Source organism: Gadus morhua, chromosome 15 (genome assembly GCF_902167405.1).
Source record: "Gadus morhua chromosome 15, gadMor3.0, whole genome shotgun sequence".
In the NCBI taxonomy this organism is placed as follows: Eukaryota; Metazoa; Chordata; class Actinopteri; order Gadiformes; family Gadidae; genus Gadus; species Gadus morhua.
In genome coordinates, this window is record NC_044062.1 from 15975831 (window position 1) to 15999042 (window position 23212).

The 23212-nt window shown below is 48.1% G+C and overlaps 1 protein-coding gene across 4 annotated transcripts in view; it reads right to left on the minus strand.

Moving 5' to 3' along the window:
- The window catches only part of inpp5a (inositol polyphosphate-5-phosphatase A), a 124792-nt gene that overhangs the window by 53947 nt on the left and 47633 nt on the right, over nt 1-23212 (minus strand). For all 4 annotated transcript variants that reach the window (XM_030378872.1, XM_030378875.1, XM_030378874.1 and 1 more), the window contains exons 5-6: nt 5883-5946; nt 3261-3364 (exon numbers count right to left, since the gene is read on the minus strand). In XM_030378872.1, coding sequence (XP_030234732.1) covers nt 3261-3364; nt 5883-5946 — 168 coding nt within the window. The remainder of the gene's footprint in view (nt 1-3260; nt 3365-5882; nt 5947-23212) is intronic.

The window sequence follows — 23212 nt, forward strand, 5'->3', positions numbered from 1 at the left end:
TTTCTCGCCCCTGTCCTCTCCTGTGGCTGGGCGTAGAACAATCAATAGCAAGGGCACATTACGGTCTGGGTCGTATACTTTATTTATATAAGGCAATGACAAATCCTTATGATGCAGTGTGGGGGGGGGGGTCGTTGCTGTCGCTCGGTCCCCCCCTCCGCTGCGTATCACGCCGGCAAAACAAATAAATAAATGAACGTGCTGGCAGGTGAGGAAAGCCTAGGATTGACTTGACGGAAAACAACGGGAAATGGCAGCCCGGCGAATCCATCAGGCCGACCTTTCAGGAGAAATGGAACGGGCCGTATCCCCCCCCCCCCCCCCCCATCTGGTTCCTTCTGGTACAGCTCGTAGAATTTACGTTCCCTGCGCCCTAATTCCCGGGGCTTAGACCTGTCACTCATCCGGGAGATGCAGAAGGACCGGCTTTTGAGTACATTCCTATAATTGAGGCAATCAGGTTGGCAAGTAGGCACACACACACACACACATGCACACACACACACACACACTATTGATCTCCAAGAATACTGAACTTCCAGTCTTAAATCAGGTCTCCTATTTATTTATTTATTTCTATATTATTATGGTTGATATGGACTCCCCATGACGTGTTTGTGTGTAGTGTGTAACGAGGTCAGGTATATTGTCGGTACAGGAGGTAGTAATAAGGTTCTATTAACACAGACAATATAACGGCACCGAAGCGCTAAAACGCGGTTTACTTGTTTATGGGGGGGCAATTGTGCTCATATTTACAACCGGGTCACTAGTTTGATACGGCGCGATGCAGGACGTACGAGTAGCTGTAAATTCGCGGATTTGTGTATGATAGCTTGTAAGTCAGGGTCAAGCACATAATGCACACACTCAAGACACACACACACTCACGATATGTACGTAAAAGCAGACAAGACCTCAAGTACATAAAACCACACCCACTCAAGTGCACTCAAAGGGGATAAGTGGCATTTTCTCTCAAAGCAGCACGGAAACTCATTCACAGACACACACACCACAAATAGCTCTAAGCACCATGATGTCATCAGGATCCCTCTTGTTGACATGCTATTAACAGTGTTGGGGAGGGGGGCGGGGAGGACCGTAAAGGTAACACACAGACACAGAAAGAAAAACACACTTTTGTCTCGACTCTCGCCTTTCCCGGTTGAGTCTTCGAAGCCCCTCGCCGACCCCTTGTAGGTTCAAACTCAACGATACAAATCTCATTCACATTTCAGGACCACCCCCCACCCGCGCAGAGCCAGGAGAGCCACGTCGGCCCGCTGCGGGTGCACCCGCCGCGTCTTACCACGCAGATACCGCGGCAGCTCTCTCAGCCTCTCAGCCTCCACGACCAGGGAGGGGTTGGACAAAAAATTAAAAAAAGGCGGAACTAGCCGCCTGGGTCCCAAGTCCCGTGAATTCCCGTCCCGTCCCCAAACCCCCCCTCCCCCCCACCTCCAGCCTCCGCCCTGGTAATAGGATTCTTTAAGGCATCAGATGGATGGTGAATCCAGGCGGTTTCATCTACTAAAAGAGGGCATAAATCAGCGTGGCAAGGGAGGCGGCGGGACGCGGCCCGGGGTTATCGCCTGCCTGCCTCCCTCGTGAGAGCTTTGCATTAAAGCATTAGTGAAATTAATTCATCTTTCATAAGAGGTCCGAGCAGTATCTGTGATCTATGATAACAACCAATTTCTCACTACGGAAGGGGAAGGGGGTAGGGGGGGGGAGCGGGGCAAACCGGGGAGTGGGGGAGGGAGGGAGAGCGAGAGAGGGGGAGACCAGGAGAGAGGGAAAAAAAAAGACTTGTGCCCACTCGGTCCTGATAGACTACACAAATCGGTTATTTTTTTCTTTATAAGAAGCGCTAACATTATGTGAGGAGCTGCTCCGCGGAGCGTCCGCTGGGATTCATAACCAGCGGGCCAGGGACGAGGCATCCATCAGGACACGCCGCCAAAACTTTAGCTCGTTTTTTATCAACGCAGAGCCACACACACACGCGCTTTCTCTGCCATCACTCGCGTCCTCCCGGTGGAGGTGTGTCTGTGTGTGTGTGTGTGTGTGTTTGTGTACGTTAGCCGAGTGTCCTGGTGAATGTGGAAGCGTTGAGGCTCTGTGAAAAGGCTCTGAGGCTGCTCTAGCAGAGTTACTGCCTTTAGATCGTCTTTGAAATAGGCAACGAGGGGGCAGGATAGAAACACACATGGCCATCTGTAGTGGTGAGTGGGTGGTTACTGGGTATATCCTATAAACGTGTAAAAAAAAAAATTGTGTATGTATATGCAGATATATACACATTTCTCTTTCTGTGGATCTTTCTTTTTAGTTAGATCAATTTATTTTGTGTGTGCGTATGTGTGTGCATGCATGCGTGTGAGCGTGTGCGCGCCTGTTCCATCTTGCTCTACATATATTTGTAAAGGTGGTCTGTTGGACCATGGCTGACGGATGATTCGGGGGTTGGAGGATGACATGCAGGCGTGCACACTCTTTATTACTACATCAGCACGGACACACACACACACACACGCACCAAACCCCTCCACACACACACACACACAAAACCCCTCCACTTCCCCTACCAAACCGCCAGACTCCCCCGGCCTGGTGGAGAAGGGTGAGCACCAAGGAGGAGTAGAGCTGTGAACGGTGCCCCGAGTCTCACCACCACAGGTTGTGTGTTTCTACAGGGTCCGGCCTGACTGAGGACAGTGTGTTTTCTTATCAAAAGGGAAGGCAGGGAAACCGGTGGCATTGAAGAAGAGAGGGCTTATGGGAAATCAATATAAAATGAGACAGGGCAGCAGAAGGGCATTCCATTGCACTCCGATTCATTATGTACATTTCAGCATGGTGGACGATAAGAGAATTTAAAAAAAGACACTGATAAGCGTCATATGTGGATCAAGTGACCTCTTTCCCCTTTTTATCTATTAAGGTATTTTCCTTTTGAGATCTTTTAATATTAATATATTGATTCCACCAAATGAATTAATGCCACGATGACAAAAAAACATACTGTGAAATATTGCTTACTTTCTTTTAAATATACTTCCTTTTTATTCCTTGATTGTATGGGACATGTGTTAGCATTTGTCATTCTTGCCCCACATTACATCAGGTAAATCATGGTCCACATTGACAGTGCTGCAAGCCGATCCGCATGCAGGATTGTTGGCTCAGTCAGCCAATGAGCTTGTCGGAGTGTCAATCATTGAGCCAACGATGTCAATGTCAAATCTATTACCCACCTCTGGGAAGTAATCCTGTGGGAACTTCTGCTTCTCCAGCATGGGTATGCTTTCTAATGTATCAGAGCAGGTCTCCTTGCCAACCACCTTCTTGAATTTCTTTGCTAGTGAGAGAAGGAGAATGGAGACAGAAAAGAGAGAGAAAGAGATAGAAGAAGTAGACAAAGACAATTGTCAAAAGAGTTACATTTTGTTGATGATATCCTTGTTTGAGGCCCAGATCTCTATACACCAGTGGTTGTAGCCTGGGAACTGGGAGCCCAGGTCTCTTTCAGACAACTGCTCCCCCTGCTGTTCAGACCAACATTCTGCTGTGAGAAATAGGCCCAGTCACGCTACAGCATGGGGACAGAGACGCGTGTGGTTTCAATGTGGTGCATAGGGATTCAAATAATAATACATAGATAATAATAAATTATAAATCATAAATAATGAAAAATCTGTCAGGGAATATTTCACTGAGGCTTATTGTGGTCCTTTGCCACAGAAGTTGATTTATCAAAATGTACAGGAAATGGTGAAAGATTGAGATATTTTCAGGGTAACACAATGAAACACCTTTTCATTGTGGACATTTGCTTTACTTTTACCTGTGCTCTGTAACCATTTAAAAATTGATATTCAAAAACAAAATTAAAGTGCTGCAACAAAATGGAAATGTTATATTCCAAGCATCTTAAATATCATGTAAATTATGGCATTTGTAACACTTAACATGACGAGCCATCTGACAGCTTTTGCATTAGAAATATCTACTTAGACGTGCATGTTGGACAGCATATGAAGTAATAAAGGTGCATCTTTTAAGTGCCTGTGCAATTTTCACATATTTGGCACACATTTTGAAATGATTCATAATGTAGGATGGAGCAGGCCATAACTCTGAATGGTATTTCCCTGATCATGTGTGAACCCCATGAATGAATGAAGTGAATAGCCACATGTGTCTTAATAATAACCCAAATTTGTAGTTTGACTGCTTCAATTCAAAGCCAGATCATATTCCAGAACACTGTGGTGACTCTTGTTGTGGGACAAAGTACAGTCAAAACCCTTTAATTGCAATAATTTTCACACAAAAAACACATATATTAACTTAACAGTGGTATGTAGGTCTTAATCAATTCTTTAAACTGAAGTCTCTTTCTCAGAACGAGAGTCAACGAAAAAAGTCAAGTAGATGGTCTCTGATGCCTGTCCCAGTAGCGAAGGTCACAGTGGATCATGTGTGTACACATTGGAATAGGGGGGTGTGTGTGGATGTGGGTGTGGGTGTGTTCGTGTGTGATGGATCAAGGGGCACAGGCTGGGGGAGGTCCAAGCCCAAGCCCAGCCCCCCCCCCCCCCTCCATGCCCTGTCCTTCACTCCGGGGTGACTGTCGCTAATGCCGACTGGGATGTAATGGGGAGGTGCCGCACCTTTCACACCTATAGTCCCGGCCCCCCCGCTCTCCCTCTCTTTAATTAGCCCGGGCACCGGGCCTCGACCCCCCCAGCCTCCCCCCCCCCCCGCTCCGGAGGCCCTCTTGACACCGCTGGCTGATGAGGCCGACGTAACGGGCCAATAACCTCTCGCGGGAGCCGCCATTACCATCGCGCCGTCACAAACCGAAAATCGGGATGAATTAAATCCCGATATTAATAAGCATAATAACCATTTTCTCTCCCCGGCTCGCGTTACATTATCCTGGAGCCAATCGCACGGGAGCCCCCGCGCACCTCGGGGATGGAGAGCAGCGAGCGGCTGCAAAGGGTGGAGATGGGAGGTGGTGTTGATGAGGGGGGGGGGGGGGGGGGGGGGGGGTGGGGGTGGTGTTGAGGAGGTGGGGGGGGTGATGTTGAGGAGGTGGTGGTGGTGGTGTTGAGGAGGTGGTGGGGGTGGTGTTGAGGAGGTGGGGGGGTGGTGTTGAGGAGGTGGGGGGGGGTGATGTTGAGGAGGTGGTGGGGGGGTGATGTTGAGGAGGTGGTGGGGGTGGTGTTGAGGAGGTGGTGGGGGTGGTGTTGAGGAGGTGGTGGGGGTGGTGTTGAGGAGGTGGTGGGGGTGGTGTTGAGGAGGTGGTGGGGGTGGTGTTGAGGAGGTGGGGGTGGTGTTGAGGAGGTGGGGGGGTGGTGTTGAGGAGGTGGGGGTGGTGTTGAGGAGGTGGGGGTGGTGTTGAGGAGGTGGGGGTGGTGTTGAGGAGGTGGGGGGTGGTGTTGAGGAGGTGGGGGTGGTGTTGAGGAGGTGGGGGGTGGTGTTGAGGAGGTGGGGGTGGTGTTGAGGAGGTGGGGGTGGTGTTGAGGAGGTGGTGGGGGGTGGTGTTGAGGAGGTGGGGGGTGGTGTTGAGGAGGTGGGGGGAGTCGTGCATGCGTGTGCCGTTTCTAGGGTTGTGGTTTGAGTGAGTCATTTGAGTATTTTACCATGGCTGTATGATATAAAATAATATAATTGAGGGTGAGTGAGTGAGTGAATGAGTGAGTGAGTGAGTGAGTGAGTGAGTGAGTGAGTGAGTGAGTGAGTGAGTGAGTGAGTGAGTGAGTGAGTGAGTGAGTGAGTGAGTGAGTGAGTGAGTGAGTGAGTGAGTGTGACTGAACACACAACATTGCACAACAAGGGCTCAACATTTTTCGGCGTTTTCGGTCTACCTTTGAAATCAAACTGTTGGATGTTTTTCAAGGAGTCGTGGATAAAGTAGCAACTCCCCAGTGCCTGCAAGGGAAAGAGAGAGAGTGCATTAGCTTTCCCATATGCGTGTAAATCAATACATATAATTTCTCTGTCGATCCTCTTCAGCGAGGACGGTTGATGGGTGTGCGGCCGTCTTCCCACAGTCTATTGCTATGGATGAGGAGTGGCAAGAAGCTCTTTTGACACAAAAAACTGCCTGCACAACAGGTGCAGCAGCCTGGTACACACACATACACACACTTGAATCTCAAGCTAATGTGCAACATTGAAAATTTGAGGCTATTTGTAAAGACACATTCAGATGGACTTTCCTGTTTTGAAGGGACCGGGGGGAGAGGGTGTCAAACGAGAGGAGATCAACTTCAATAGGATTATAATCTTAATTTTCTCAGAGAACCATCATGGAAACCTTCCCAGACGCGGGGTACAAGCCAATCCGGGCGTCTGGGAAGAGGTGGGAAGTGGTGCACATTGGGTGGGAGGGGGCTGGTTCTTGTAGTGGTGGTGGCGCTGGGGTGGTTTGCTGGTGGGGGGGGGGGGGGGGGGGGGGGGGGGGGGGGAGAGGGGGGATTCGATGCGGTTCACAGTCCACTACACTGCTTTCTGTCGCCCGCTTAACATTTAGGGCAAATCTCCGGGCGCTCAATCCCCTGTGTCTCTGAGATTGCTTAGACCTTTTCTTTCGGTGTTTTTGTCGTCGTTCTGCAAAGATTATTCTGCCATTCTGGCACTAAAACTTGCTCCCTTTTTCTCAGAGTTCTTACGTTACGGCACAAAGAGAACGGCGAGCACTGGAAGTGGTCGGCAGAGAGAGGCACTGAAAGAGGCGCAAAGAGAAAGATAGAGAGAGAGGGAGAAAGGCAGACTTAAAGAGAGAATATTATTACAAGGAAAGACGTTGGAATTGAGTGTTGCCGAGTGGCTCCGCGTGACGGTGAAGGGCTGCCGATGAATGAGAGGGCACCGTGCCATGGGGTCACCTGTGACTGTACCTGGTGACGGTCTGAGGACAGAAGGGAGACCCTTCAGTAGGACCTATTCTCCACCAGATTTGCCCTATTGAGACAAGCTGCCAAAAACAACTGCTCTTGTAAGTGGCCACCACTGGCAGGGTGTGTTGGTTGCTCTTGGTTCCGTTTTCGAGAGTGTGTGTGTGTGTGTGTGTGTGTGTGTGTGTGTGTGTGTGTGTGTGTGTGTGTGTGTGTGTGTGTGTGTGTGTGTGTGTGTGTGTGTGTGTGTGTGTGTGTGTGTGTGTGTGTGTGTGTGTGACCCAGGCAACGCTCCCACACCAGGGACCCCTGCATTATTTATGAGCGGCGACACCATCTTGAGATTAAACATTTGCTGATTTGTCAAACGCACCAACACGAGGTCCTGCCCGTCTGCTTGACACTTCAGCCAAGTTCAGCCGAGAGTAGAAAAAGAAATGAGAAAAATGAGAAGTTTAAAAAAACAAAAACAAATTGTTACATTTAAATGATGATAACAGGAGCTGACAACACAGACAGAGACAGACAGACAGACAGATAGACGGAGATAGACAGACAGACAGACAGACAGACAGACAGACGGAGACAGACAGACAGACGGAGACAGATAGACGGAGACAGACAGACAGACAGACAGAAGGACTAGGGTAGAGGGGAGGGGATCTCAAGGTCAGTAAGCCCAGCTGGGACAGGACAGCAGCCGGGAAACAGCCCCCCCCCCAGCCCCCCGACGTCCTCTTCATCGTCCCCCTCTTTATCACCACCACATCCCGCTTATTTGTTTTTACTTGTCTTGGCTTTATGTTCTTTTTCACCTTAATCCGTCAAAGGCAGATAGTGACACACACACACACACACACACACACACACACACACACACACACACACACACACACACACACACACACACACACACACACACACACACACACACACACACACACACAGGTTAAGGGTGAAGATCTGTTCGATTTGTCTCTCTCCGTTGATATTAAAATGAGCCCTATGCATTTGATTTACTGAGTACACGCAGAGGATGGGATACATTTAAATTACAGCAAATGACAGCAAGTTAAATAGAGGAAATGATGCCCCATTCATCTCCCTTGCGTTTGACGGCAAACTCACACACCTCAATTATTTCCCTGAACATTAAAATGATGCTGGCTCTTATGGGACTTTGACTCAAACGTCTTACCCCGTACTTTGAGCTCCACCACATTGATGTTAGCTTTCTGAATAAGCTCCAACACACAAATGTGATCTTTCTGAAAAATGCTCCTACGCATATGTTGGCATTCATCTTTTAAAAAAACAAATCAACTCAAATTAACTCTGCATTGGCCTTTCAAGCATCAAGATCATCTGCAACTTCCAAATAATGGATCTAAATTACCTCTGGCACTACAGACGTTGATTTATCCAAAAGGCCAAAGGCACTGTTGCAGAGACTGCCAAAAGAAAAACTAATATGACTTCTAACAAATGATCATTAATCAGCTTTCAAATAAATGATAAACAGCCACGCCTAAGTGGCCATTTGTGTAATCGCAAGAAATCTACTTAACCCCTCCACCCTAATAAATATTTATCTGGAGCCAGGGTTCAAAACCCAGCAGTGACCGGCCGTGTTCCCTCCTCCTGCTCCTGTGGTCCCCCCCCCCCCCCCCCCACACACACACCTCTATCCCGGGCCCAACCCCCCTTCCAGATCCCCGGCCACCCCCCCCAATCCCCCGGCACACTCTTCATGAAGAATCTATTATATTAGCGGGCGCAATTAATCCATTTGTCTCGGCGCATGACAGCCAGAAAAATATTCATTAGGTTGGCGCTGCGCTGACAGCCTGCGCTTATCTCCCCGCCGGTGGCTTTACAATGGCCCGTGTCAGGCGTATGTTTGTCACGTCCCGCTTTATTGATTAGCTGCCCGATTCACTTGAAATAATTAAAAGTATATTTTACATATTTATAAAGCCCTCTGCCACGGCCGCTACTTAATTTTCCATTAGTAAAAAGTCAGTCTATTAAGCGCGGCCGAGCGGGCCCCCTCCGAAGCCCCGCCGCGCCCCGGGGCCCGGGACGCGAGAGGGGAAGTGAGTGATCGCCATAATTGTAGACAGAAAGACAATAACCGCCCCATAAAAGCTACGCCTTTACGGCTTGTTCCGCCGGTGCCGTCTCCGATCGCAGGTCCTGTTGGGCCGAGCCGCTCCCGGATAAGGGCACACCACACCAGCACCGGGAGATCTCCTCCATGGGTCCTGTGTGCGTGTGTCCTTTGTGCGTGCGTGTTTGTGTGTGTCTTAGTATGTGTCGGCGTCATAGTATGTGTGTGTCCGTCATAGTATGCGTGTGTGCGCGTCTTAGTGTGTGTGTTTGTGCGTCTTAGTGTGCGTGTGTGTGCGCGTGCGTGCGTGCGTGCGTGTGCGCGCGTCTGTCTGTCTGTGTGCACGTGCGGATCCTCCACCCAAGCGGTGCACGCGCACAATTGACATTTCCGAAAGCCCCAGCAGACGGGGGGGGCTGAACAAGTCCCAATAGACTGTGTCTGCCGGCAGATAGAGAAGAGTGCAGTATGGCGGCAGTGCATCGCCCATGAGCCGCGCTCCCGCTGAGCACCGTGTCGATACAGGGGGGGGCTGCCGCCGCCAGTCACCACCGCGGGACGCGGAGCGAGGAACCGCTGACCTTTGAATGGATTTCGTACGTTTAGTGTGAAAAATGAGCCATAGAGCAAACATAAAAGTAATAATTTTGCCGCAAGGTCTCACCTCCAATCAGTGCGGGAGATGAGAGGGGGGGGGGGGGGGGGGCAATCCCGGGAGGGCTGACATGTCCGCACCCCATAGCCATCAGTGTGTCACGTAACAACTTAGGAGGGCAAGGCTTAATGCCGTCCGCAAAGTGCATCGGGACAGTTTGTAGCACTGCGCCGTACTCCTGTTCTACTGAATGTGTGGTCAACACAACGGCATCCGCCCAAGGCACCGATCCTATAGCCATGTTGCTCTGCAGCATGTATTTATGGGCATAGCCTTTTTGTATGTTTTGTGTGGTTCCTTTCTTTTAATTTATTTCAAGTTATCCCGATATAGAGAGAAGGGTCGCTAGAGATATTTGGGCTTCACTGGCATTTTGTCCTTAAACACACCCCCACCCCCACACCAACACGCACACCGTTCCCTGGGCTGCCTCTTCCACCCGTCTAGAACTCATTGCATCGCCGAAATCCCTAGGGTGTCCTCATCTGTTAAATCACATGTGAGCCAACACAAAGAACGTGTGCATGTGTGTGTGAGGGCGAAACACCAACACTGAGACACGCACACGCACACACACACACTCACACACAAAGAGTCTTTTCTAAAAGGTCAATCAGATATGCTGTCATGGAAGCACGGTGTCTCCATACATCAGGAACACATGGGGTGTCACTACGGCTTAGGGAGCGCCGATCGGGACAAGGCTCTGACTAATGGCCACAATAATATGTCCATTAGCCACCACATAAGGCTGTGTATTCATATCTCCAGCCTCTAAACACACTCTAAACCCCAAATGTTAATTCAGACGGTTCAAAAGCGGATCAATCACGGCGCGGGGAAAAGAAGCATCAACCGTGGACACCAGACAGGAGGTAAGAAAAAAAATAAAAGTAGCGAGCCATTCAATTTCTAATTCGCCGTCTGGCCCGTTGTCGTCTGCTACCTCGCCCTTCGTGAGGACTAGGCGCCCTCGATATTCAGAAACGGACGGGGACTTCCTCACAGAAGTCCCATACCGCACACAAACAGCCTGTTTGTAACCCTGCGCTCCCCCACCCACCCGGCACCCCACTTCCCAGCAACCCCGAGGAAAAACACTGTCGCCAAAAGACAAGAAACTCCTGTCAATAGAGACGGACCTTCTGTTTTTACCGCTTCAGCCCGGAGATAGAGGGACCGCAGCGCCTCCGCCTTCTCCCTCTCCTCCCCCCCCCCCCCCCCGCCTGGCCCACCATACATGTTTGCCAAGGCCCTCTCCCAGTGCCATTGATTGAGTATTCAGCGTATTGAGCCACAGTGTCTATTATTCATCGGCTGGCTGGAAGGCCTGACTGGACACACAAACAAAACTCTCATTAAAACTTCTTCTGTCACTTCCTGTGATTTGAAAGCGGCCGGTGGTGTTGGGGAGCCATCCGTCATGCCCCTGAAGGACTCCTTGTCTGCCCGCAAAGTGAAGGGTGAGGTTGGGGGAGGGGAGGCCGGACCACTGGGCTTGGACGGGACAGAGAGACGTCCATGGAGGTGTCAAAGGATGACGTTCCTCCACCACTTGCGTACACGGAAAATAATCATCCAATGAGGAAAATGGTAACGGGAAGGGATTGGATCGCAATTCACCCGGTTTATCAAGCGATGATTAGGATTTAGGGATGAGCTCCATAACCACCTCCAATATGTCCTGCAGCCAGCCATCCCACAAACACTCCCCTGTTCAATCCAATGATTGAAGGCACCAGTCTTCATTTTAAACTGCCCTATCCTGGCACGGCTCAATCTCAGGATGATTGGGGCCAAGACTGAGAGGAATAGATTTAGATAAAACGTGACGGAGGAGTAGACTTCTCCTTGTTTGAGTGTGACGAGAATGAATGAAGAGAATGACAGCAAAAAGGAGAAAGCCCTTTCATCTGTATGTAAAATTGGAAGTCAGAAACAGAATCTCTGTTCATCCTTTATCTGATGTAAAAGCACCATGTAGTACGCATCTGGTATGGTGTGTGCTTAGCCCCTCTTGGGTTTTTCAGACAGACGCTAACCTGCTTGCCTCTTGATATTATTCTTAAAATCCCTTCCTGAATGCAAAGTGACATGTGCTTGTGATTGATCCCGTTACCACAGATTTTATTTTCTTTTTGAGGAGAATCTTACGGATGGGCCTAAACAAAGCGTAATTGGCCAAACTCAGGGCAGCGCCTGACCTGCCAACAATCCCAACCCTCTCCCAAGGTTGGCCGCATCCCTGGGAAATATTGTGCATTAATTTCATTTAGTCTCCCCTCAAACATTCAATGCAAGAAGTTAATTAAATTGCTTGTCCATTGTGTTCATCCACTTACAAAGTTAATGATATTGTGCCGGCGAATTAAAGAGCATTTTATAAAGCGCAGGGGATGGGAGCTGGCAGGCACTACATTGCCCGGCTGAACCCTGTCAGTCGGCAGGCCCCTGGTTCCCCTAATTAGCGGTGAAATGGATGCTTCCATCTGCCAATTTCCTGCCACGCTCATCAGTCGTGCCGTGGCTCCTCCGACCTGCCCGCTGGACGGGGTCTAAAGCAATAAAACCATCACCGCAATGACATTCAGCCCAAAAAAAAGAGAAAGAAAAGAGGAAAAAGGGGGGAAAGTGAACACGCGTCCATGACATGACTCAGATTTTTAAAGTAGGCTATTTAAAAAAGGGCTGCTCTTTTATGGCCGTCGACCACTTGATTGGTTCCTTAGGCATAATACTTAGTAAAGATAAAGATAACTGATATCCCATTCTATAGCTCCTGCCCAGCCCTGTTCTCGTATTCTCCCAGAGGAGGGCCGTTAAACCGGACGTGTTCCAATGAAATACGGAATGTCGAGTTCTATTCTGGAACCGGGAGCGTTTAGCATTTCGACGGAAGCGTTGCGTCGTCCTCGGCTTAAAAAAGGGTACGTCCCACTAGTCTAGGCACTAAAAGGTTAGCCTTGTGGATTCTGTTGGGTACATGAGCGTAAGGCGGCAGTGTGTTCAATAAAAGGAAAAGATTAACGTTCATGTAGCTTATATATTGTAGCTTTATTGTAGCTGCATATTTACCACCGCAAGGTGGCTGCCACAGCAGGTTTTAACGAGGGCGTAAAGAACAGGGGATCAAAATAAATGGGATTACACCTGTGGGGGCTGTGTACTGTTGCTGACCCCAGAGTGAGGTTTGACTAAATGTCCCCTCGGTCCACCAGTACACTTTGAGCAAAACCTGTGGCTAAAGCAAATGAAATTGGGCCTCGTAAAAGAGATAGATTAGGCATTTTGAGGACGTATAACTTGTTGTTTGCCATGATTAACTCTGCCCAACAACGTAAAAGGTTCATCAGAGGATGATATCCAGTTACCTAAAAGGTTTTTTCAGCTGAAACAGCTGTTAAAATTCCAGGCGGACAAGGCCACACAAGCCAGAGCATAGCCAGCTCTGTTTATGTGCCACATTTCCCTTCACATTGGAACATTTAAAAAATAAAATATATCAGACAGATTGTTAAAAAGGCAATAAAAAAGCCTAAAACGTGAAAATAAAGCACTTAAATAAAACATTGTTTTAAACAACTTGAATAAGGTAGTAATATATCACATACATAAATACAATATATTCTTAATAACCACAAATGTGTTTTGGCACGTCGGAATTTCGTGCATTGACAGCTGGATAGATACATGAATCGACTTTTACTGGATATTGTCATTTGATATATACATTGGCTATGAGATATAATTGCCTTTGTGGTTCTTCCCAAAATACCAAAACGATTAAATATGACAATATTTACTATTATTAAATGTCAACACATTTTTCTGAGTTGGGCTCAGTTGACTTTTGACGAATCAAATCTTTCAACTTTACGTATAGAATCAGTCCAGGCTTTGTTGGCCCGTGACAGCTGATCAGCGTATGTGACAGAGGCCTAAGCCGGTTAAGGGGAGAGATGTCTGGGATGTGTGTGAGGTCAGTGTGATATGCAGGCTACCAGAACACAATGTCAGGCTCAGGTGATCCCATGATGTTCGTATGTGTCCGAGGAGACCAACAGGAATGTGAAGTTTATAGGGTCAACGGGGGACACGCTGGCAATCTAATAACGGCCTCAACACAGCGAGCACCGCAGAAGGATGCGATCCTAATCCAATGAAAAACAGTCCGGTATGGTACCTCGGACAATGCTTTAGAGGAAAAACTAAGAGGAATTGGCTTTGCACTATAGCAAGGGCAACCTCTTTATCGGTAATTGGAACAGACACCGGGAATACGGCCTGAAAGCCATTTTTACCCCCTTTCTTTGCTGTGAAATATAATCTTTCAAAAGCCATTTTCAAATGAACTGCCGATGAGGGAAGTCAAGCCGGTGAATAGTGTCTTTCTTCAGATAACAACGTCGCATAAGGCTTAATGAGATCATCGTTTTGAAAGGGGATATGAAGATGATGAATAGTTCCCTTATTAGATTGCTGCCCAAAAAAAAGGGAACAAGAAAAATCAAAGTCCGAACAATCGAGGTTGTCCATTTGCAATTAAAGCAGCATTACCCCCTCCATCGCTCGTCCGGCCCAGTGCGGTTCTCCCCGGGACATTATTCAATTGTTTTGGATGCGGGGAGATAAAATGGGTTTAATATACTTAGGCTCATTAATGTAAATCATATTTGGCTATGGATGTCCAATAATCCAAAAGAATATTTCAACTTGTAAATCCCTTTATGTAGAAAGTATTCCCATTAGAGAAAGAGGCCCATGCAAATGACTAGTCTTTCAGGTCATTGATTTCCTCCTCTCTCCCCCCAGCCCCCCCTGCCCCAGCTGCGTGCTGGAGAGGCCGCTAATGTTGTCATGGACTGTTCATCAATACATATTAATATCTGATTTAATATTGGGCCTATCCGTGTGCCCTCATTTGTGATGGCAGAGATTGAATTAGGATCATATGGGTAAACTGGAGCTATGAGTGATTGCTGTGGTTGAATTAAGGCTGGGAGAGGAAGGAAGTCCGACATTAAGGATTAAGTGGTGTTGCAATTATGGTGATTGCCTTTAATGTCATTTCATAATAACTTGCTTAAAATTTTTGATATTTTAAAGCATGAAATGACCGACCACACACACGCACAAGCACAAACACACACACAGACACTGACAAATCAGCTTGCCAGCAATGACATAAGCAACTCTCCATATCCAAATTACGGGCATTGAGCGAGCTTTAAGGATGCCGGGATTGCTGTCAGAGCTGCAATGTCTGCAGAGTGTCATCAGTCACAGCATGGGGCCCGAGACAGCTGTTCTGTCCCTGTCCCACGCTGCCATCGGCCGGCTTATGCAGCCTTGTAATGACAAAGTGGCAGCCTTGGATGGCCCAATGAGATACAGCTCTATTGCCGCGACCCGCCATGAAATATACCGGCTTGCAGCATCTTCGCTGAATCAGTTTGTCACTCGCGGGAGACATTTATCAGGATGTTCCTAATTTCTCTGCATCAAGAGAGCCTTCCTCCACCCTTAGCACACAACACAACTCTTCCCAAATGGGGGCGACATCTTCTAGATCATGGGCAATCTCATGAAACATCCATAAGGGCCAACATCACAGGGGCTATCAATGTGCATCTGCCCGGGGCCCGGAGACCGGCGGACCGGTCCGACAGACGGAGAGGGCAGACAAGAGGGTCGAGTGTGCATAAAGAACGGCTTCCAATCCAAGGTTGCACCGACTAAAACTATATTTTTTCTGCACGATGTAAAAGAAAAAAAGAAAAGAAAAAGGAAATAAGCTGCTTTCTCTCTATGTTCTCGTCTGGGTTTGAGCCCAGGCTCTCAGAACCACAACAGTGACCACAGGAGCGTGAAGCTTTAGAGAAGTACAAAAAAAAACACGCAGTGGCTCGTCTCAGGCTTAGACCCTCGTCCGGTGCCTCTTTGTGGCCCTCTTTGTCTTTATGTAAAAACCAATGCTCGCCGATGATGTGTTATGTAAAAATCCCAGAGGCTTCATTTAAATGGCTGGATATTCTCCATGCTAGCTTAGTTATACTTCAGTGCATCGAACCCGAGAGCACATGGGTGCTGCGTGAAAAGCAAATGTAAATTCAGTTCCTCGGTTTCTTAGATAACCAGAAATTATGTCATACACGCCCCCCCTCCCCGACTGTGCATTATTATAATAATAAATTAAAAGAAAAAGATTTTTCTCCCGCAGATGTTTCCTTTTCTCTCTCCGTTCAGTCCACAGGAGGCCCCTGAGCGAGGGCCCCTCTAAACGGCCGGCTAAACAGGGCCTGAGAAGGAGTCTTGTGCCAGGGGCAAGGTGGCAGTAGACCATGTCTGTACCGTCCATGAGTACAACACCCAGAGAGAGAAAGGGGGCATGAAAGGAAAGGAGGGGATTTAGACGGGGCCCTCGTCTCCCTTCAAAAGGTCCTCTTGGGACGACCCAGGGCCCAACGGGTGACCAGGTGGCACGGCATCGCACGCCATCGGGTCTCGCGTGTGTGTGTGTGAAAGGCGTACTGTGATTATACAGTGCGGCCTTATGATGTTGCAGCAGTCGGTGAAGTCCAGTCATTAAAGCATGTCATTATTCTCCGAGCCAACTGAAGATTGCCTGCTATTTATTGAATCCGCCCACATAGTTTGTCCAAATGTTATCAACATAAACATGAATGCGTGAACCTCCCTGAACTGGATTAAAACATTGAGCGCAAACATCACTGGCCATCTGTGAAGCCCCTCATTTCCAGGACGACGTGGAGTGCTTTGAAAATCATTTTCTTTCCCGTCATGCACACAGCAATGTAATTAGGCAGTCCATATTAAAAGCCTGAATCTAACTAAAAGAGCGTAACATCGAATCTAATTAGAGGGATCCTTAACGAGGGCATAATTAGCTGAAGAGTCGTGCACACAGGACCCTATTGTGGCTAACCTTGTGCATTAAACCCCACTGACTGGGGCACCCTTTGTGTGAGATCACTCCCCACTAGGGCATGATTCCTCACCCAAACATGGTCATGCGTGGCTCCCTACCTTAAGTAAGTGTCCCGGTCGGTCATCGTGAGGGTCAAACGGAGCCATCAAGTTGACTTCTGCCATTGATCTTACAATTTTGTCCCCCCGCGCTTATGAGATGAAGGATGGGGGAGAATTGGAAGATACTGTGAATTCTACCTCATTCTCTTTTTTTCTTCTCTTATATCCATGACAAAAGATTTAAGACTCAACTCTTGAGTGGTGGAAATAAAAAAAATAAAAAGCCTCCTTGAAATTAATCAATGGGTAACCTCGAGCCAACTCGCGCCGCACGCAACAAGGACACGCAGTGCGTCCACCAACTGTGGCGCACTCCATAAGTATATCTGTTTCTATATTACCATTTTGCATCCTGACCTCCCCGGTTACCACAACAATCATAAAGGGATGTATTTTTGGGCGTGCGCTCGACGCCGACGCAAGAGGCAATGCATCATAAAAGCCGGGCCGCCCTTGGATGAACCCCGGCCGCCTGTTTCATCAGGAGCGCCCATGGGACGCTGGCGGCACGCCGCTAGGCGCTCTCAGTTTGTCGGTCCCGCCCCTCATCTGCCGGGATGCGCTCTGCCTCTGACCCCCAGAACCTTAACAGAGACTGTATTAATTTTCCAGACAAAAATCAATTGGCCTGGGGGGGGGGGCCGGAACCAAAAGGGAAAGTCTGTATTGGTGCCCCGGGCTGAGCACATCCTTTTCCCGCAGGCGGCAGAATACTATTATTATGGGTAATAGTTTACAGGAAAACGGTTGACGGGGGACAAGTACGTGGTTTGATTCGCTTGGCAACCCCCGTAGGTTTCCAGATCCATGGTTATGGGGTTCCATGTGATAGTAGGGAGACCAAGCCCTGGAGGTATTTTAGGCCGTGTGATGTGAATGTGAACTTATTTACTGTTCATCATAAACAGTAGAGTAACATAAACGCCTCTACCGGGAGGAGAAGAGAAGGCTCCCGATCGCGGAAGCGGTAAAAGCAATTGAATGCGCTTCATCTGAGGTCATGAGGGGGGGCATGCGCGTGGATCTTAATACATGTGAATGTTCATTTTTGTTTGTCTAGTTATACGCTCATCTAAAGGGAAAGCCAAAACATTCCCGCTAATCAGTTTCGGGAATTTGGAGCCTTATGAATCGACAGGCTGTTCCAGCGAGAAGCAGCAGATGTGCTCCAGAGGGCCTTAATGAAGTGCGTTACAAATCTTATAAAAAATACAAGAGGACCAAGTGTGCTTTATGAGACATCTCAAATGAGGCGCACAACACAAACATGAAAACCAAATTGACTTTGGTATTCGGAGGCCTAGATTGCCCAAGGTCATTTTGGGGGGAGCGGGAGGTCCGGCTGTGACATTCAAAACGGTTAAGTCGAGTGCCGGGGTGCGTGTGTGTTCTACAATATGGGCCATAGCGGACTTTCCGATGGAGGGCTTGTATGCAGAGCAGAGTCCTGCGCCTGGGAAGGGGGTTGAGTGACCGAGTGTGCCTAGTCAGTAAGTAGCCCTATGTGTTTAAAATGTGCTGTGGGATACCTACTAATTCTATTAAGTGCTTGTGCCGGGAGCCTACGTGGCTGCAGGTTGATGTAAATGGACAGCCGGTTGACTAAACAATGAAAGAGCATTAGAATAAGGTGATTGGATGATGGAGGAAGGGGGGTGAAGTAGACAAGTAGCCTAAGCCCAGACGATCCCCCCAATCCCCCCCCACCCATCAGGCCCTGCCAAGTCCATTATGGGTATTGGAGACATCCTGATATCCGTCATGGGGGGAGATGCCAGTCCGAAGACAGGGGTAAAAATAGTTGGGGGGGGGGGGCGGTTGTTTGTTAAGATGGCTCCCCACCTCACAACATCAAGTTGAGGTAATGCAATGAGATAAGGTTGGTCCCAAACATCTTCGTCCCCTTTCCAATCTTCGCCGGGACCTATTGTACCCGTCTTGAAAAGCTGCGGGAGTCTACCTGCTCAAGGGCGAGCACGGACCCCCGAAGGGCCCCTCTCACTAAGCAATCACTCTCTGCCTCCGCCATACAGCCAGGTCTCGTTTGAATAAAGCAAGTCTCAGGAAAAATATAAATATGCGGGTCTTTTTTGCATGGCCTCATGTTAAGTCGACCCAGAGAGGACAGCACTAGAACGGGAGAGGGTGGTGAAGAGTGTGTGTTTGTGTGTGTGGGGGGGGGTGATCAGGGTTAAGGTTGTGCTGTTGTCATTCATCCATCATGTTTATCAATCACATCACATGTCTGATTGGTGATGCAGTATATAGCTTGATACTAGTATCAGGTTATATCAGCATGACAAAAGGCTGAATCAATGCATCGTTTACTACACTGAGACCAACTGAGGGAATTCTAAATAAAGGAAAACAAAACGGACATCTGTAATATATCACTACAAATGAATACTCTCACGCACAATTGGCTTTTGCTTCATTTACTATTCTTCAATCAAGTTTGGAATGGTGCATCAGCATCTCACCCGTGAAGTTTCAAAACGCATCCAGATATAGGGAACATCATGATTCATTGAAAACTTCCAATCATTTACTTCCAGGATTCAACTATTAAATATGTGTTTTGTTCAGCCCACATCATCATATTATTGAGTAAGTAAACCTTCTCTGGGGTACTCTGAGGGCGCACTCAGAGAACACAGTTGACACTTTACTGACTTTGAGCACACCTCTGAAGTGTGCTCAGGCCACGGATTTGAAGTGGACTTGAGTACGGTTGGCGTGCTCACACTAGCCAAACGATCTAGACTTGAGCACGGTACAGGTGTGAAACGGACTTGGGCACGGTACAGATGGCCTAGTGTGAGTGTGCCCCGAGACATTAAAAAATAATAAAATCTTAATTTATTATCTTAGTCAACCAATAAGCAAAGTTGGCAATTTTCATGATTGTTCTTTAGTCCAAATTACACATATCTCAAAGGTAAAGTGAATGAAAGGGAAAATGGCTTTATGATAAATCAATAGGAAAGGAAAGAGGAAATACAAAGATCATCAACTTGCTAAAGTTGCATGTGGAACAATCAAATGATGCTCTATTCCCAGGCTGGGAAAGTAACGCTCCTCTCCTCTGCCAAGCTTACATACTTTATCACTGTTGTTGCAATGCAATTATATCCTCAGATCAATTTGCCAACAACATAGATATTAATGGCACTGTCAAGTCTTGGCTACATATGGTATAGAGTTAAATATACATACAGGCCCGAGAGAGAGAGAGAGAGAGAGAGAGAGAGAGAGAGAGAGAGAGAGAGAGAGAGAGAGAGAGAGAGAGAGAGAGAGAGAGAGAGAGAGAGAGAGAGAGAGAGAGAGAGAGAGAGAGAGAGAGAGAGACAACACATTTAGTGTGAATAAATCACAATAAAGAAGCTTTGTCTTGGACGGCAAATACACCATTATCATCTACCTGTTTGCTCACAAGTTTAATTCAGATCTGACACACACTACCACACGCGCTCTCGGAGAGGCAGTCATTAAAGCCACTTGTGTGTGAAGTGTGCTTGTTTGAGTTGGTTCTTGGAGACAGGTGTCGAGGGGTTGTCTCTACTGCTATAATTAATCCACACAACACACCACTTACCCCACCCCGACACACGCCTCTCCCTCAAACCCGCCAGGAAATTGCTTGGGTTTAACTTTAACGATCCCCCGCCCCCTTCCAATACTGGCCGGTCGTACGTGACATGTGGTCCGAGCAGGGAGATCAATTCTGCCATGAAAGGGTCTGCCTCTTTGATGGCGGCGGACGGGTTGGTGAACCGACGGGGACGGGGCAATCACGAACTGACACTTCCAGCCACGCCAAGGAGAGGTGGGGGTGCCGGGGGGGCTGGATTAAACCCTGATGGATCCCCGGTATTTGTCTCGCACCCCAAACACCGCTCTGCTCCTTCCTTGTGTGCGTTGCGTGTGTATATCTATTTATAAATAGATAAAAAAATTGTCTACATAAATAAACATTTATTTGTGACCTGAGGGATAATGCATCATCTTGGAGGAATCATACATGTTTATTATTTGTTGGTGGGGTAATAAATGGGTTATGTTTTGTATTCAGCAATACCATTATTGTTTGGTTGATAATTTTATCTTTGATTTTTCTAATGTCTGCATGATATTAATAATGATAATAAATTAAATTTATATAGCGTTTAATATGGTACTCTAAGACGCTTTACATATTGCCCTATCTAAACTATGTAACAGACATATATTAAGACAGACTAGGATTAAAAGAAAAACAGAGGTTAAACATGAAGAATAAGGTGGGAGTTAGGTGGGGAAGGCTTGTCTAAAAAGGTATGTTTTGAGTGCAGATTTGAAAGAAGAGAGGGTTGGAGAGACTTTGATGTGGGAGGGGAGTGAATTCCAAAGGGTGGGGGCAGCAACTGAGAAGGCCCGATCACCCCAAGTCCGGCGCTTAGTCCGGGGGACTTGTAACAGGTTGGTAGAGATGGACCTGAGGAATCGGGAGGGGGCGTGATGATGGAGGAGGTCGGCAAGGTGGGGGGGGGGGGGGGCTAGGCTGTTGAGGGCCTTGTAGGTGATGAGTACGATTTTGAAGTTGATTGTGTTTAATTAATAAATATGGTGTGGTTTCACATTGGGATGGTCCATCTACTGGTCCGTTAGCAGGAGGCGCTGGGCCTTGACTATAGACTGCTGCGGGAAGCCCTCAATTGAAGCATTTAAACAATGCGGAAGAAAAGCATACATTAAGCACCACCCAATATGATTGGGTGATCAGTGGACGATGGTCTGGCCTGAAAAAACTGATAAGAACTTAACTCGAGGACACCACTTATATCTATTCATCTATAGCGATATCCATCTCCATTTCTATATATCCATATCTATACCTAACACATATTTAGGAGAAAGGTCAGCTCAGGATGGATGTGGGCAAACAGTGGGGGTGGGGGTGGTGGGGGCCCCTCGGTGGCTTCAGGGGGCCCGGAGAGGAGCCACAGGAGGATTGGGGCATGGCAGTGAATGAATAACACGGCCAAAACCCCATTATTTTCGCCCTTCCCCGCTGGGGCCCGGGCTTCATGTCTGCGCATGCTGCCAGTTCATTAGCCGGGAGGATGTCATTCCCCTCCTGGCTGCAGCGGGACGGCCCGGCCAGGCCCCTGGAGGACCCCCGGGGGCTCCTCCCTGTTTAACTCCACATCAACCGCTCCGCCGAGGGCCTTAATCTCTGCCTGGGTGATCGATACTCTATCAGTGTAAATTAAAACGAAATTTTTTAAGTAATTAAGCCTGTTAATGCTCGAATCACATTATATTATTTGCACATGAGGAAGGCGCGGATGAAGTGTGTGTGGGTTTGTGCGCGCGAATGTGTATTTTTGTGTAAGTGGTGGTAAGGTGAGTGAGGGGTTTGGTGGGAATACTATGAGTGTGTCTACAGTAACAGGTCAGGTACACCCTATAACTACCATGATTCAATGTTGCCGCGCCGTGTGTGTTTGTGTGTGTGTGTGTCTGTGTTGTAAAAGGGAGTAGGGATCTTAACAAAAGCAGATTAAGTCTCTCCTCATGCAAGTCGAGGTACTGCTACAATTCCAGAGGATGATAACCCAATTGGTGAAATTTGATTTCTGCGAGGCAACCCAATTACGGCCAAATGAGATGAGAAGTTGCGGGGAGGGGGCTGGGTTGCAGGAGCTTGGGGCCGCGATAGAAGTGAAAGGGTTGAGGGAATGGTGGAAGGTATCGTCCAGGCGTGCGTGTGCCCGTGTGCGTTACAGAAGAGAAGTTACACAATGAAAAAGCCCACTTAACTGCAGAATGAAGAGCAGCAGTAATTGCATAATTAGATCTGTTTTGTCTCCCTTCTGCTGTGCTTTTGAAAGGCAATTTAGATTGTGATGGTTAGGGTGAAATAAATAGGGCCCAGGGATAGTGCCGTGTGTGTGTGTGTGTGTGTGTGTGTGTGTGTGTGTGTGTGTGTGTGTGTGTGTGTGTGTGTGTGTGTGTGTGTGTGTGTGTGTGTGTGTGTGTGTGTGTGTGTGTGTGTGTGCATGCGTGTTTGTTTCAATTAAGGTGGGTGGGCGTTTTGCTAGGATGTACTGTATGTGTGTGAGATTTGTGTCAGGATGCGTTTGTGTTTTATGTTAATGTGTGTGTATGTGTGCCTGCGTGTGTGTGTGTGTTTCTGTATATTTGTGTGTTCCTGAGTGTGCGTCGGGGTGATCACTTCCTCTCCTGAAGTGAGTGGTTGTGCGCGAGAGACAGAGGAAATGAAATGATCAGATTGTTGCCTCCTATTAGGAACGCCGCCCCGGGCCCCATGTAAGGCAGTCTCCGCTCACAAACCAATAGACCACGCACACCAATTACCCACCACATGTTTAGAGAGCACGCAGGAGGGAGAGAGGGAGGGAAGCAGAGGGGCGGGACAAACCAATCTCCCAACCATTCTCTAGCCTACACCGTACCGAAGAGCGTAGAGGCAGCCAATCG